Source organism: Anser cygnoides, chromosome 17, assembly GCF_040182565.1.
Source record: "Anser cygnoides isolate HZ-2024a breed goose chromosome 17, Taihu_goose_T2T_genome, whole genome shotgun sequence".
NCBI lineage: Eukaryota > Metazoa > Chordata > Aves > Anseriformes > Anatidae > Anser > Anser cygnoides.
In genome coordinates this window covers 3,346,959-3,363,568 of record NC_089889.1, presented here as the reverse complement: position 1 = coordinate 3,363,568, position 16,610 = coordinate 3,346,959, and the positions used below count along the sequence as shown (strand labels likewise).

General features: G+C 41.8%; 1 protein-coding gene across 11 annotated transcripts; it reads right to left on the bottom strand.

Annotated features, from left to right (window-relative positions):
- Positions 1–1,635: 1,635 nt before the first annotated feature.
- Positions 1,636–16,372, bottom strand: CCDC62 (coiled-coil domain containing 62). 11 transcript variants are annotated; one of them, XM_066979051.1, is made up of 14 exons: positions 16,297–16,372; positions 16,001–16,150; positions 15,548–15,740; positions 14,748–14,914; positions 13,918–14,019; positions 13,405–13,573; positions 13,218–13,319; positions 12,281–12,369; positions 11,192–11,295; positions 9,860–10,594; positions 5,967–6,147; positions 5,669–5,800; positions 3,926–4,018; positions 1,636–3,357 (listed from the first exon to the last, which is right to left on the bottom strand). In XM_066979051.1, the coding sequence occupies exons 2-13, from the start codon at positions 16,034–16,036 to the stop codon at positions 3,932–3,934; spliced, it is 2,097 nt and encodes a 698-aa protein (XP_066835152.1). In that variant the 5' UTR covers positions 16,037–16,150; positions 16,297–16,372; the 3' UTR covers positions 1,636–3,357; positions 3,926–3,931. The 11 variants fall into 11 exon arrangements, 8 of the variants coding, with proteins under 8 accessions (XP_066835152.1, XP_066835153.1, XP_066835157.1 ...); XM_066979052.1 differs by lacking the exon at positions 16,297–16,372 and having other exon boundaries at positions 1,636–2,898; positions 16,001–16,249; XM_066979056.1 differs by lacking the exon at positions 16,297–16,372 and having other exon boundaries at positions 1,636–2,210; positions 16,001–16,249.
- Between the last annotated feature and the right edge of the window lie 238 nt (positions 16,373–16,610).

Here is a 16,610-nt window from a genome sequence, read left to right as displayed (position 1 = left end):
ATGCAAGCTCCAGAGTGCAGTAGATAATACAGCTGGTTTGTAAGTCACTTAATGCCTGAATAAATTTGCCCCAATATTCCACTTCTTCCCATTCCGGAACAAGCCCCACGCATGCTGGAAAAGCAACTGCGAACCAGGGCACGCGGGTGCTGTGGGAGGGTTGTGCTTTCCACAGGCAGGAACTCAACAGGAAAATACAGCAACAGAAATCTAGGGCAGCCCCAACAAGAAATCCTATGGCTCTTCTGATCCTTGTTATATCACTTGAGCTCACTTTTCCACTCCGATCTTAATGCCAGCAGCTGAGCATTTTAAATTCACAAGAGGGTTCGGTACGGTTGCCTGCTAACACAGTGCATTTAAGCCTGAAAGCGCAGCTCATGCTAGGAAGTTGCAAGAATTTCTCTTGGGTTTGACTTTGACTTGGCCAGTGGGGTGGCAGCTGGACAGCTAGCGGGTGAGCATCGTGCTACTGCTGTCAGAGACATTTTCTGGGGAATTTTTGTCATACCCATAGCATTACATTTTGAAGACTGAGCCTAGAAATTTTCTCTGCAGGTACAGGAATCAAATGTGCTTTAAAGGCTTGTGGAAAATAGCCTTTGTCTCCTGAAAAAAAGAAGCAAGAGACTCCCTCCGATTGTAATGCTTGTAGGCAGAGGAGGGAAAGTTTGCAGGACGGCAGCTGTGACCGGAATTGTTCAACTAATTTTGAGGCCATTAGTATGGGATGGAAAGCAGGCTGTCATTTAGGTAATTAAAGAGAAAGCGGAGAATTATGTGAAAGTTAACAAGGGGAAACCATGGTGCAAGTGTTTCATTTCACTGCAATTAATTCGTGGCAGTGGATGGGGCCAGAGACTCCCCTCGCTCAGCTGCCCCCACACAGTGAAAGCGCTGGCACTGTGCACAAGGACATGGACTTGGCAGAGGTGCCCCAGGCTGCTCGCAAGCCACACGTGGCTGAGTGGCCACCCAAAGCCTGCCCTGCGCTCGTGTTTCTGGCCCTTGGTGTCGCGTGTCCCGGAGAATCGTCATAAATTAAGTACCGAATGTGCTGGACAGCATGTGAAATATGCAAGAAGGATGTAAGAAAAGAATCTGTTTTATTAGCTTATTTGACCTTTTCATTAAAAAAAGTTCAAACTGAAAATTAAATGTCTCGCTCAGTAGTCAAAGATAAAAAGAGTTTAAATGCTAAAAAGCCAGTCACATTGTGGTTAGCCGTTGCCATACAGTGCTAAAGCAGTCCACACAAACACCTGATCTTGCTGTAAGCTTTTGTTAGAATAAATAGCTGCTGACTGGGGAAGAGTTGTTTTGCCCACCTTGTGGGTGACAGCTGTCCAATTTCAACAATGTAGGAGGCATTTCCTGGTTACGACACTAATTGGGAACTTCCTATAAACATTATTCATCTCTCTACACGGCCAGAAGTTCAGAACAAAAACAATAAACTAACAAAAATGAATGCTTGGCTGTGTCATACTCTAAAATTATTTCTGAACCACCATAAAAAAGGTAAGAAAAATAGTTGCTGTGTGGTAACAATTACACATTGAAGATTCTTAAAAAAACAAGCCAGTATTTAACCTGACCTCACAGCTATAAAAAAGAGTTTTGTTTACCTTGGCATAATTCTCATGTTTTATTTCAAGTTGAAATGTATTCCAGCGGAGTCACATCTTTTGCCACTTGTGAGTCTTTCAAACACTCATAGAACTATGGAAAAAAAAGTTAGGTAACTTTCCACTGTAGGTGATGGCCTGGTGATCTTCAGTTCTCAAAAATAATTCTATAATGGAAATGTCTTCATCCATTGCAGAAAATTAAAGATTTGTATTACAAGACAGAAGGCTTTTATTTCCTCTGAGATACATTAAGCAATCACATATATGTCAATTTACTATATACATTTTCATACTGAAGACAGACCAAAAACTACAGTAAAAATATAAAGAGGAGACAGATTTGTAAACAAAGCGCTTCACAGAAGGACAACAGTCTCAGGGATACCACTGGCGTGTTATGAAATAAACTGTTTCCATTTTGTTTTGCAAAAAGGATTGATCTTTGTGCCCTTGGCCTGCTACTGAGTCACAGTTTACAAGCAGTGGCACACGCTACGCTGTCCAAAACCAAACAGGTCCTTTTTCCCAACCCCTTCCTCCTTTGCGCGGCTCTTCAGATCTCCCCAACTCAGTTTCTCTCTAAAGAGAAAATGACTAACTGATGAAAACAGCTAAATCACTGTCAGCAGGAAATTAACGTAATGGTTAGCACTGCACCTGCCATCAGGTGATTTAAAAGCGATCAAAAAAATAAATTCCATCACTTTTCAACATGAAATTACATGAATATGTTAGTTACTTCTAAACCTGCAAAAGCTGCTTTGTTTTTAACTGATCACAGTTGATTCAATGCCTTTTATTAAGAGAAAAAAATTAAGATTTTTTCAGCAGCCAGTGACTTGCAGAGTCACTAAACCTGGTCATGGATTTACAGTGAATTGTGGGTACGTTTGTTCCATCAGTTCTTTCTCACTTGAAGCAAATGAGATTATTTCTGTAGGCTAAGCATGTGCTTACCGCTTTGCTGCATCAGCACGGTGCTCAGCAATTTTGGGGATTTGCTCCTGAAACTTTTTAACATCAGTGGTTTCAGGATGCGAGTCACAGCGCCGGTTTCGATCTACAAACCCTCCTGCTTCTTTTAGCTTGGGGCTTATCTTTATAGGAAAAGAAGAGATCTCTACACAGGAATATTACAGCACAGTGAGGCAGGGCATTCCAGCTACTCAGCATCCATTTCCTCTGAGAGCCCCATTAGCGTGCAGTAAGCAGACCCGACTCACTTTGAGAGAAGACTCAGTGTCTCTGCGCTTAATGCAAAGCGTACCTGCCGAAACAGCAGAACGTCGGGGTGCTGTAAACCAACACCACTCCCCAGGGGCACGAGAGGTTCAGCTCCACAGAGGAAACACAGACCAGGGAGTGCAGTTTGAATATACCGAGAAAAGAACTGAGCTCTCCACTGGACCAAAATTGTGTAAGAGCATCCCCAGTGTCCCCATGAAGAACCAGTACAAGAAAGCCAGTGCCACACAGCTTCCCACTCCAGCTTGCAGTGTAATAATTCCCCCTTGCAGACACGCTCATGGGTTGTGTCAGCACTGGATGATTTCCTTTTTGCTATATTTTTCCCCCATTGTTGCTAGCTGTTACTCAGTTTCATGTGCTTTTCTGTATTTTAACCATATCTGGTTACCCTTTTGTCCTCAGAACCAGACGACACGGTGCCTATTGCAAGCATCCAACTCACATTGGTAGAACAAATAATCAGACAGTGAGAAATTTCCTGATTTAAAAAAAGGAAAAACAATCTGGTATGGGCAAGGTTGCTTTTTTTTTTTTATATATTCTGAAACAGCTCTACTCAATACATTCTACTTTTGGAGCTCTGAGCCCTGGAACAATATGCTAAAACAGCCCTTGGCCGTGGCATTGAAAAACACTTCCCAATCTCTTATTCAACAATGTTCATATCCTTGATCCTGTTATCTGTAACACACAGAAGGACTCCAACTACAATAAGCTGTGTGCAGGTACAACAAAGGCTGCAGGCTCAGGAACAGACCTGCAAGATCTGACAGCCCAGACTTTTTCTGAGCAGGAAGCGTTAGAAACATGCTTGAGAGAAGTTTAATTATTTGACTAAAGGAATTACTGGTTGCCTTAGTATCTGTTTGCTGCTACAGTACTCTCAAGAGTTTTATCGGAAATGCATTCAGAGCAGTGCACTTAGAGTCTTGTGCCAGGCTCATCTCAGAAGCCCTTAGACTTGTATTAATATTGCAGATGCATTTATAATGAGAACAAACAAAAATAAATCAAGTGAGGGAAAAAAAAAAGAAAAGCATACTCACAAAATATCATAGAGAAAAGAACGGGAGCTTAGCACCTCTTTCTTCTGCACCAGATAACTGCGTCCTGTGAAGAGTCTCTGCAAGTTCTGTTGTCTATATTGTAATGCAAAAACACTACATGGAAATCAAGGAACTCAGACAATAAGAATTACAGAGGTCCCAGATTCAAACCGGCAGGCAGCAATGGTACACTTTTTATTTCCCTCCTCTTCTCCCCCCTCCCCCAAAGAGGGCACAGAATTCATCAGACACGAATTCCCACTGATTAAATTTTAAGGGTTATTTTTTACATGCATCGTGTTTTAAAGAGCAGTTTAAAACAGCCTCAGGTAGACCTGGTTTTAAGCACAGATTAGTTAGCCTGCATAGATTAACCAGAACACGCTTGACAAGTTTTTGCCCAGAACTGCTCTGAAAGTAGATCAAAGTTCTACAGATGTGGTGCAGAAGCTACCCTTGCCAGCAAATATGAGCGTGCTTTATTTTCTACCCGCCGAAGCAACAGCCATTCCAAAGGAGAAGCCAATTCCCAAGCTCAAAAACGCAGTGTCAGGTTGTAAAGCAGAGTCGTGCTCTCGCCTAAAGGACGGCCGAGCTGTGGCATGCCAATCAGAGCAGGAGCCAGACATCTGATGGGGCTGGGCAAGAGCCACAAGCAACTACTGTTTTGCAGAGGGCTTTTCAGGAATCCATCCCACAAGACAGTCTTTGCAAAGGACTTCACTGTTGCCGTCTTTCAGGCTGAATGAAATCCTGCAGAGGAACTTCTGAACAAAATATCCTTTCAGTTTATGCAAATGCTGGCACACAACCTTTATCCGCTGTCAGTCGGTCCCAGCACAACTAAGGTTTTTTGGTTCTGAATGTTATCAGAATTACTTTTGTTTGTCTGGTACCTACAGGAACATTGTTCTGGTCAAGTTCATCTAAGGCCTTACCGAGTGCAACGTTTTTAGGGAGAGGTAATACTTCCAGAGGAAAGCACAGATGAAGTTTCAGCATGCAACTTTCTCATTAGGAGCCCAAATTCTCCCTTTGTGATACATATCAACACAGGTTTACTCAGTCCTAGTGACAAGTGATACAATCTCCTTTGTTACAAATCTTGTCAAACAAAGCAGAAATTCTTAAGGCTATTTATGAAAACAAACAAGAGCCCCCTTCTCCAATTACTCCTGTAGCTCACATACTCAGGACAGAAACTTCCTATCAGAGTTCATGTTCATAAAATGCATTGCTGTGACAGCTATTATACGGGTTCTTTGCCCCTTCAGTATGCTCTCTGACCCTGGAATGAAAGAACTAAAACTATTAACCCACAAAAATTCAAAGGTTATTTACACTGAGAGTCAGGCTTAAATTCAGACACAAAACTATTCTATGTATCGCCATTTCCTGTACTGTCCTCCTTTCCACAAATATAGCCAGCATAATAAACCAGTTCTGGGTGCAAGTCATACTTGTGCTTGCTTTTTTCTAGACCTCCTACAGCTTGCTCCAAAATGCCTTCTTTCTTCCATCTGCTTAGACACATGCAAAAGTCAAATCCTGTCACGACCTTGAGGAGCCATAAAGAATCCTATAAAAAAAATCCAAGCTTTTCATGCGAAGGCATGCAGGCGTTTTCTCTACTGCAAAGCACGAGGAGGATATTGGTTATAATGCTGTCACCCAGGTCAAGCACAGTGTTCACAGTGACTCTTCCCAGCCACCTAAATCTGGTCACAGAAGAGCAATAAATACCGTATTAATGCTGCTGCTGTTCGGACTGCAGTGAGGGCTCATGCGGAGGAGAGTGCTAAGCTCCAGATCAGCAACCATCTGTTGAGACTCGGCCAAGGCACGCTGCAGCTTACTTGTGGGGTAACAGGCATCCTGGAGGAGACAGAAAGCGAGCCACAGTTATGAAATCATCTCTCTAGAATAGGCTGAAGAGTTATAACAGCAAGAATCATCACTTCCATTTTAAAATGCCTCAGTTCAAAATCAGTCACAATTCCCCATAAAATTAATAAAACACATTCTGCAATAAAGTACTGACTTTGTTGATGGTAGGATTGCAGCATCTATTTTTTGGCTCAATCACTGAAAGGTTACCGATGTCCAGAGGGGAGTTTGCATCAGAGAACTTCTCACATCTTTGAGGTCTGTCTCCTTTCTGGGTGGAAGTCAAACAACGGGGAGAATCCAAGTGAAAAGAATTCAGATCCACATCTTCTTCACTGTTAAAAAAAAATTAAAAATAAGATATTGCCAGAAACAGCATCACCATTCTTTTTAAACTTGCAAAGAAAAATAAAGGGACAAAAAATATTTACGGGCCCGGACCCAAGAAAACCAAACGTGTGAGATTGCTCTGTTCCTCAGAGTTGTTCCCATGTTTGACATCTTCACTAGATGAGCTTCGGTCTCTGAGGACAAGGGTTTGACATTCAACCAGTTTCAAGAACAAAGATATTGCCGTGTGCTAGAATATGTATTTAATATCACAAAGAGCATACAAAAGGCAGTATCTACTTCCTCCCAGTACTCTGGTGGTACTCCTCTCATACACTACTCCTTTTTTCTTCTTCTTTTTTTGAAATCACCATTTAGGCAAATTAATATTTGTAGGTATACTTTTTCAAGAGAATCTCAGACATTTAAAGCCATTATCTCATTTTGGAGATCATGGGAGAGCTTTCCCAAAGAGGCTTTATTATATTTATTTATAAATACAGGAGGAAACAGTACATTTAAAGTTCAGTTTGGGTAAACTGCGATTAAACCCAAAACTCATTTGCCTAACTACGATTTCAGAGTGGAGTTGAAGCACACAAGCTATTGGCATGCATCTTCCCCTAGGTTTTAAAGCAAAACAAAATATTAATTTAGCACTGGGTGTATCTGAGTATATTTAGGAGTATCTGAAAAGCAATTTAAATGTCAATAAAAGCAACAAATCAGGCCCAGAACATTATTACTGTCCCAACACTGACTTATAAATATCACAAGCTTGCCCTGATAGGGTCCGTAACCCTTAACATGCATGTATGAGGACTGAAACTTTCTCACAATTTTCCCCTACTAAAAGTTAACTTGATTCAAGCCTAACCTTCAGAAAAACAGTTCTCAATTTCAGTGGCTTAACTCAGAATTTTATCAGAACGTACCACATCCCTCTGCCAGCTCCAGCAACAACCGATCACAAATCAAGCCTAGAACTAACAAAGGCTGCAGCATGTTAGAAACTGTTTTGGCTCATCTGCTCAAGCAGTACGGGAACCCAGCAGCAGCCCAAATATACGTAAGAAATTTTTCCCTGAAATCACCTGGCCCCCGCACTGAACGCAGTCTGCAGCTTGTTCAAAGACGTGCCCTGGATTCTGCTAGCAGGTTCAAGCTCTGCAGTGCATTTCATCTTCAGCTGCTATTTCCGCTTCATAAAGTTTTCAAAAAGTAAATAAAACGGCAACCATCTCCCCAAATAAAACATTTCCATATTCCTCGCTCTTCTGAGCAAAACATGACTGCTAGCACTGCCTGAATCAGTTAGTTAAATACACATCCATTAAAGAAAAGACTGTTTGCAAATTTCCAATGTTTGGTGAAGTATTCTTTAGATACTTGTTTGGCTTCCATACCTGGCAAGGCTGCTACAAAATGTTTATTTTTAAATGCCACTCAACCTAAGAAAAAGCCCTTGTGAGAGATGCCAGCTGAGAACTGTATGCTGTGTCTCGTTCCACTTCTCTTGTAAAACACGGGGATACAATAGGCTTTTAAGAAAGAGGAGCTCATGTTTGCGAGCTTCTGACAAGAGCAGGCTCTGGAGAGCTGTGACAGAACAAGCTGCAGCTCCTCGCAGCAGGGCACAGAGGTAAGGCAGTGAGCACAGCCAGGTCTGAAGAACTGCACAGGCTGGGAGGGAGCGGGGAGAAACGGGTTGGATTTTGAGGCAGGGAGCTGGCTCAAGAAACGGGTGGCTTAGTCCTGCAGAGGCACACCGAACAAGTAACTGCTGTCTTTAAAAACAGAACTGAGATAAACATCCCAAGCCAGTAAATGTTGGTCCAACGTAAATGGAGTCACTTAAGCCAGAGCACACAGAAAGGACTCCTGCCTTACAGTACTTCACGATCGCTCCTGCAGCTGGCTACGGTATTTGGCAGAGTTAATAGCCTGCTTGTTGGCTTGTCCAGAATTCAAGAACTCATGTCAAAAATATTTGCTGGGCTGACAGGGAGGTGCCAGCACCCTTCCCTACACACAGAATACATCATCAGCACTATGAGGCCAGCAGTGGGAAACTGGAGGATCCAGATTCAAGTCCTAGGAGGAATGTTGTGTTAAGGCATTGATGGCAGTAGCCAAACAAGATGCCCATGCTGAGGACTGCAATACTACACAGTCTCCTTCCCACTTACAGGGTGAGAGCGTATTTGGTGGCAAATCAGAATCAGCAATGGCTGGAGAGCAGGCAGGCACTGAGTCAATCCGTCTCCAATTCGCAGAGCTCCTAGGATCAAAACTTGATAGCTCAGCAAACTCCGACGGGCTAAAGCAGCCCTCCCATCCATTCTGTCTGCACTGCCAGAGTTTACTTTTTCCTTCTCCCCTAAAATCCTCTTAAGGACGAGTCAAAAAATGAAAGCAGTCTGAATGATTCAGCCTCAAAAAAGATCTGTAGGGGTGACAGTGTGTCATTTGTGCTGCCGGACAGAGTAAATACAGAAAGGTGAGGGCAGACGTAAGGGGAAGTCTTGTTTTATGACTTGTGCACAGTGGAAACTAAAAACAGCCAATACACAACGTGAAGCTCAGCTAAGCTGCGTGGAAATGTGCCAGGACAGCACTATTTTTCCAGCGGCTGCCCATTCACCTTGTTTCTGAACAGATCTGTCTCACTGCAGTAATGATTTCCATGGTATTTTTGTTTTAAAAGCAATATAGAAGAAAAGCATCGGTACAATCAGATATTTCCCTTCCATAACATTAAATTGTTTGGATATTGGGCCAGACTTGCTGGTTAAAACTCTTTTCAGGTTTAAACAGCTGTTCATTTACTGTACATGTAGCTATCAGCTGGAAAGCTACCTCTTCTTTGTCCATCTAAAAAGCAGCTATGAAGTAGCTTTGCAAAACTTCAGAAATCTTTCTTAAGCGGAGGTGCTAACTGGAAAGCCAGTCAATTTTTTGAAAGGACGAAGAGGAACCAGCACAAAAAATCCATAGAAACAGTCACAGCTCTGAATGCCCTTGCTTGTGCAGGCATAAAAACAACTTCTATAACTGCAAAGCAGCGTTTATATTTTAGACACCTTCCAGTGCCACTAAGACACTTCAGTATTTTTCTGACACTTCTCGGAATTAGAAACCTCATTCTGCTTGTCCCCAACCACACGTCCCGCTTTCCTCCCCCAGTATAAACACAGGGAGAAAGCCCCACGAACAAAGATGCTGTCCTTTAAATCTTGCCGTCTCTTTTTCTTGCCCTCAGTGAGGAAAGCAGCCTGTGCGGAAGAGCCATGTCCTACATTCTCGCCCAGCCGCTGTGTGATTTCTCAACAGAAATAACACAGTCAGTAAAACATCACACAAAATCCGGGTTTGTTTCTTGCCTTACAGTAACGTCACTGTACAAGTCCACGTCTGGTCTGAATCGGAACCCACCAGATTTACAAGCAACATCTGCGATTTCCAAAAATCAAAAGATTTTTGAAAATCTGCATTTTTCTCCTCAACTGGTTTATTTGGTGAGTTATGTAGCATAAAAATAGAATAATGATACCTTAGAGCTATTTTAACTTATTTTAAATTTGCCACTTTTCAAGTTGGTCTAATTTTAAGACAGCAGTTACTTTAAACATCCCCTGAAATAATACAAATTACTGAGAGTTTGTCCACAACTCTAGTTTGTCCCTGTCTATTTCTTAAATGTAACAAGTACGTAACCTTTTTGAACTGGCATATTTCATCTCTTCTGCAGTCTTGAGACAGTTGCAATCTTTTCTCTGCAATTTACTTCCATTTCCTTTTATAGGTTTGAAAATCTTCAGCCATTCTGGATCTGATATTGGCTTCCACCTTGCCTCTTTTTTAATGATGATGTTACTACTAAAGGAATCAGATTCAGATGTGTGAATCGCAACAGAAGTCTCTTTGCTTTTTTGGCCAAACAGAATTCCAGTTCTCTCTTCCCAGGTTTTATTTTCATTATCAGCTTTGTCAGATGTGGCTTTCTGGATCAAGGTATTTTGCGAATCTACACAAGAAGTGATGTTAAGCCAGTATTCAGGTGACGATGACTCAAAAGTTTGCTGGTCTCTGCTTTCCACTTCATTCTCCGAGATTTCCCTGTTTCTCAACAGCCTCGTGTTGTTTGCCTCATAAAATAGCTTGCTGTCTAGCTCATCAGAGCTTGATGCAACATCCTGCTTTTCTTCTTCTTCCATTGCCAAGCCTTTCACAACTTTTTGACACCGATTTAAGTGTGCTGATGTAGTTTTCTCCAAGCCTGATGCATCCAGTAACAGTCTATTATCTACTTCACAGATCTCAGAGGTGTTTTCTACCCTGCTTTTCAGAACTTGTGCAGTTCCATGATCCTCGTGTACCCTGTGGGTACCGTCAGTCCTAACTGACTCTGTTTGGCTGTTACTTTCAGGAGCAGGGAATACCGTACCTATGCTACAGTGGTGTGAAAAAGAAACCATCAGAAGCAGTGTATTTAAAGAGCATACGTAACTACTCTGGATAAAGCTATACATTAACTAGAGGCTGTAGCCATGGTTCTGCAGTGGCTTATATACTAACAAACAGCTGCATCCTGCCAAAACCCAACAGAAGCGTGCCCATATTTGACCATGTTACTTTGTAAAAAGAGTTTGAGAGTTCCTTCATGTTTTATCCAACTGATAATTTCGTTTGAACTTTCAGGGTGTGCACCAATTTCCAAATCTGAAAGCAAATTGAACTTTGTTTTTCAAATGTGGAATAGCGGGCCAGATTAACAGCCGTACCACCAGAATACTCCAGTTTTTAAAAAAGATCAGGAACTTTCTGACCTCCATATAATGCTTCATTCTGTGACTGATACTCATGGTGTCCTGACAACGTAAAACAGCTATCTGACAACTGCACTGGATATCTGTGGTCAAGTCCAGCAAAGCCATCTTGACACAGCACACATCTATTTCAGAATGCCAATTGTGGCTCAGCAGTGAAGTTTCTTGGAGAGTAAAGTAGTACATATACATATAAAAAAGAAAAAAAAGATTTCTATACCTCCTTTCATATGCCACCTTTTCATGCTTTTGCCTTAATTCCTGAGAGTTCTCCAAGCTGACATGAAGAAACTGCAAGTCACGCTGCTGTTTTACATAGATCTGCTTAAAGATAGCGAGGCACATTAATGAAGTTCTGGAATGCAAGAACGCTGCTGTCAGGCACTAACACACTGCTTGTCTTCTAAATATATCCTCAAAATATTTTTATAAACTTTTTTTTTTAATATATATGCAGGTTTTGTTGTTGTTATTTTGTGCGTTTGTTTTTAAACAAACCATTTTCATCTATCTGTAGTCAAACTATTGTCAAAGCCATCCAAATCTAAGGGGCTCTCTCTCCATGCATTTACGAAAACATTTTTCTGAAATAAACAGTATTTTTTATTACAGGACTGGAGTGGTCTTCTACAACTGAACCACAATGAACCAAAAATACAGTATCATTGCTGCTATTCAGTACTCAGCATAAGTTGTTATTATGTTGTTCAAAGCAAAATTACAGGACAAGGAATGATGACTGCAGTTTTGGTTTTCACTGCGCGGAATATTTCGTATAGCTAACTTGAAAGATAACACACTGATCAATTATTTCCAATAAAAAAAAAAAATCGAACATGCCTTGGAAACCTCAAATAAGTGCAGGTGAAAACACTAGTTTTAAGCAAGCTCCCTTGAAGCAAGCTCTTTTGGTACACCCTGCCCCTTTATGCTGCAGGAGTTGACCTTGAGCACACGTGAGCCAGCACACCCAACTCCCACTGCCTTTCAGATGACTTCGGAGCATAGCACCTTCTGGTTATACACACACTGATGAACTGTTACCTCATCAGGGTGCTGCGGGGATGTTTACTCATTGCAGAACTAAGTAGATACAACTACACAATAGAGGCCAAAAGCCTGTGTAAATACAAAAAAAAAAATCAACATTTCGTAGTGATCTCAACAAGGCAGCAACAGCAAATTTGATTTTTTTTTTCTTTCTTATTTAAGAACAGACAGTTTTAACTTTCATACTGTTCTACGAAAATCTGATGTTACTGAAAAACATCTTTATAATCTAAGAGTAGAAACACAATTAGTGTCATACCTGTTGCAAACTTGATAGTTCTGTGTCAGTCCGTACTTGTTTAGACTTGGCAAACTGAAGAAGTTGATCCTTTCTCTTTGCTTTCTCAACTGTTTCAAAACATATTATACAGTTTTCAAATTACTTACTTTAAGTGAATAGACACAAATCAAGTAAATTTGTTTATGCATGTCTGTAGCAGTAGAAACAAGTACCTAAACAAAATAAAAGCATTTTCTTAAGATCAACAGGATCTCTTTTCCCTCTGAACAAAAACATAACAAGTTGTCTCACAGATTTATTAAGTATTTTCTTTGGGCTTTTCACGTAAACCAGCATCTAGTTTTACTAGTAGCAATATTCTACTTCATTGATTGATATATTTTACTTTTCCATGTTTACATTCTTTCATGGAAAAGAAGTTCAGTAATTAATTCTAAAACATGCCTTGTACAGGTAAGTGCTGGGAAATACTGAGTACCAAAGTACCAAACTGAATTTGTGAACATATTGCTGCTTCAACAACACCTGCTTGCTGCCCACAGGAGGGAGTGAACGGGCTAGTAATTTCATGTGGCCTAAGCTCTAGATTTTGCATGTTGCATCTTTTCAGTAGATCACCAAGTTCTATGCAACCTAAGTCAGAAGGAAGAACACCACCCCCATTTATTGTATTAATACCACGAGAGACATGAAAGTCTCAAAAATTCTCGAGGGAATCCTCTGAACCATTTACTCCACACATCATCACATTGGTGAACTTTGTGCTTTTACAACGTTTTATAAACTGTCTCTGCAGAAGTCCTAGATACTGCTTTCACAGAATAACACACAGGGGCATATACCTTTATTAAATGTCAAGAAAGCTGCCTCCCTCAGATTCCAGCGAACTGCTGTCGTCTAGAAGGTTCTGATCTGTTGAAAGCTGAGGCTTGAAAAGCCAACTGCCAGCACTTACCATTAAGTGCAAGCTCATTCTTCAAGGAGACATTTTCTTGTTTGAGGTGAATGATTTCTTCCTGCTGCTTATCATTTTCTTTCATCTTTTCACAGAGGTCATCTTTAAAACAAAACATAGTATTTCCCAGAATGAAAAGGAATCACGCTGGTCCATACTAAATTAGGTGCCTGGTATAAACATTTACCTTTCAGCTTATCTGTTTCAAGTATTAGTTCTCTCAGTCTCAGTCTGAGGTCCTGCTTTTCTTTGTTGAGACTGAATTCTTCTGCCTTTGCTGCACGCAGTGCACTCTCCAGCTTTAATTTAGATGTAACCTCAGTAATGTAATCAGTTGTTTCAAGTATAGCCTCTCCCTGAAATATGAAATAGAACGTATTCCTGATTATTGTTTTACCTTCACGTATGGATCTTGACAAAACAACAGTATGCCTTACTGTAGTAGGTACTGTAGTAGGTGTAGTTACTTCACAAATTTCCTTCTAGGTTTTTGAGGGGAAAAAAAAAAAATCAAATCCAGGAAACATGCCTTTTTATGGAAATAAACCAGTTTATTGTTTGTTGACCACTTTTTCCTTCTCAGTCAAGCCAAAGAATTAAACAGATGTGAAATCAACACAGACTAAAACACTGTGTCAGCCACCAATAAATGCACTGCATTTTGATCACAGTTAGTGCCTGATGAGACGACAGATGTTACCTTCAGCTCAAGCTTTTTAAGAAGCTCCTGTTCTCTAGCTTGCAGCTGGCCTTTTTTAGCAGACAGTTCCAAAACTGAGCAGCGGAGAATTTGATTTTCCTCCTAGTGAACAGAAATGACAATGTCAATTTTTACTTCACTAATTCAAAGTTACTATTTTGCCAGCAAATGTACGGACAACTTTATTTAAAAATCACAAACGGCAGCAGAGGATTTGGACAAAAGAACGCTGGAATAAAAATTGTTCCCCTGCTCTTTACATCTAAACTTGCTTGTGATCAAGGGCCTTAATAGCCTGCACTCCTTAAAACTATTAGATAGATGAAAACATAGAATACTACTTTACCGTATTGGACATGGGAAAAAATTATCCCAATAAACACATCATTGCCAAGTCGCTTTAAAAAAATAATAAAATAAAAACTTATTTTCATATCCTTAAAGCAGTTACAGAATGCTAACAGTTCTTAATAGTAACCAGTGGCGTAAGTAAGACTTTCTGGAACTTCCCAGTGAAGTACCAGTACAGTTTTGGGGGTTAACATGAAGTCATGGTGCCTGAGATTTTTGGAAGCAAGTTGGTTCTGAACAACGTTCTCCAAAACTAAGCAAACAAACATCAAATTCCAAATCCTAGCTTAGGAAATAATTTTTTTCTTCCCCCCACACAATTTAGATTGATACCTTGATCTAAGATTACTGTACTAAAAGACAAATACAACTCAGGAGTCTGATAATCTGAAATATTCATTCACCAGTGAAATTCACAAGTGTCAATGGCATTCCACACATGCTTGGACTGGAAAATCAGACCATTATTCAACTCCTACCTCCAGACCCTGACAGTGAAGAGTCACGTCTGTTAGTTTTTGAGACAGCTCTTTAAACTTCTGTTGTGTAATTTCACATATTGTCTTACTGTCACTCTGCTGAGATTCTAAGAGCTTTAACTTTTTGGTTAGTGATTTTATAATGTCATTTCTCTTGTTCAGTTCATCTGAAAAAAAAAAAAAAAAGACAAGGTATTTGTGAGAAACCAGGCTAGATATTTCTGAGATTTTAATTACTGGATGGTGATTTTATGTTAATGTATGGGCAGTAGTTTAATCCTGGGTCCACAAATTAAATAAGTGTTTAGCTAAAATCATGTAATTCAGAAATGAATGTTCACTTTGCGCACTCCAAATCAGGATTCCAGTTACCTAGGTCAGACAGAACACAAACTCCATGGTGACCTCTGTGGTATGGCTGTCAAACAAGGCTGTTTGGAGCCACCAGGTGATTTGTCCAGGTGGCTCGTGGATGATATCAAAGCTCTGCAGCAGAACCTCAGGGCACAGGGCTCTGCAGACCACCAGCACACTTGCAAGTTGCTCTCTCTCACCATGGTTACTTCATCAGTTATTTTTTAGAGTCCACAGAAGCAATTTACAAATTCAAATGAAAGTGCTACATGATCAGACCATTTTAGTACCATTGTAGAAGTTTTGATCTCAGAAAGAAGACAGCTAAATGTAAGGCTGAAGTGTAGGAAATGGTTCCTTACAAGATGCAACGCTGTCATTAAGGGCTCAGAGCATCCGAACGTGCTTAAAAGACCAGGGTCCTATTCTTTACAGACAACGCTTACTGTTTAATAAGGCACATCGTTCTGCCAGAGTCAGTATTTTTTGCCGATCATCCTCCCAGGCAAGACGCTCCCTCTGATGCACGGCAACCAAGGCGTTCAGCTCCTCATCACGGTCCTTCAGTTCTGCGATTAAAGCCTGGAGCTCTCGCCTCTGTTTCTCAACGGTGCTGTTCTCAAAGCTCGGGCTGAATTTCTAGGAAAGCCAACAAGGAGGACACGCTTCGACACGAAGAACAAGCGACCCGGTTTCCTGATAACAAACTCCGGGTCGGTCGAAATTGAAGTATTTGTGTGTTAGGAACAGAGACCGCCCCTAAACGCTCCCTGCGGCTGCGGTGCCACCTGTGGGCTTTGCCCGAAGCCGTCAGCAGCACGCTGAGCGCTTCACGTTTCCAGCAGCCCCCTGCCCACGGCCCTGGTTCTCGTTTTATTTATTTATTTATTTATTTTTACCTGAGGCGAAGCGGAGCGCGGCCGGGCCGGGTTCATAGGGGCCGCTGCCAGGCGTTAGCCCGGAGCGGGCAGCAGCCGGCATGGAGCCTCGGGGGCTCCCGCTTGCTGAGGCGCCGCACGGCCACCCAGCCGCCTTCTCATCCGGCAGCCCTGCGAGAAAAGGGGGAAAAAAAGACAAAAAAAAAAAAATCAGAAAAAAACGCAAAACCCCCCTGGGGAGCCCCCCCCTCACAGGACCCTGAGGCGGCGACCCCCTCCCCTCAGGCTCCTCCCGCCCCCCCCCCCTCCAAACCCACCGGCGCCCTCGCCCTGACGTCACGGCTGCGCCCCGCCCCCGTGGCCGTTAGGCAGAAGCCCCGCCCCGGAGGGGAAGGACCGCGGGTTCGAGTCCCGCGCCCGCCAGGCGCTGTCAGCGAAGGGTAAGCGCCCCCCTCGGGTTTCGTCGTGGAACAGCTGCAGAGAGGCGGCTGTCGCGTTAATTAAATCTAATTACATCTACGGGTTTATCATCAAAAATCGCAGAGAAAAGGACTTGGCAGAGGATAATGTACACAATGGGTTTCAACTCGTATAAGTTTATAGTGGCAATTCCAAGACAACGCCAACCAGG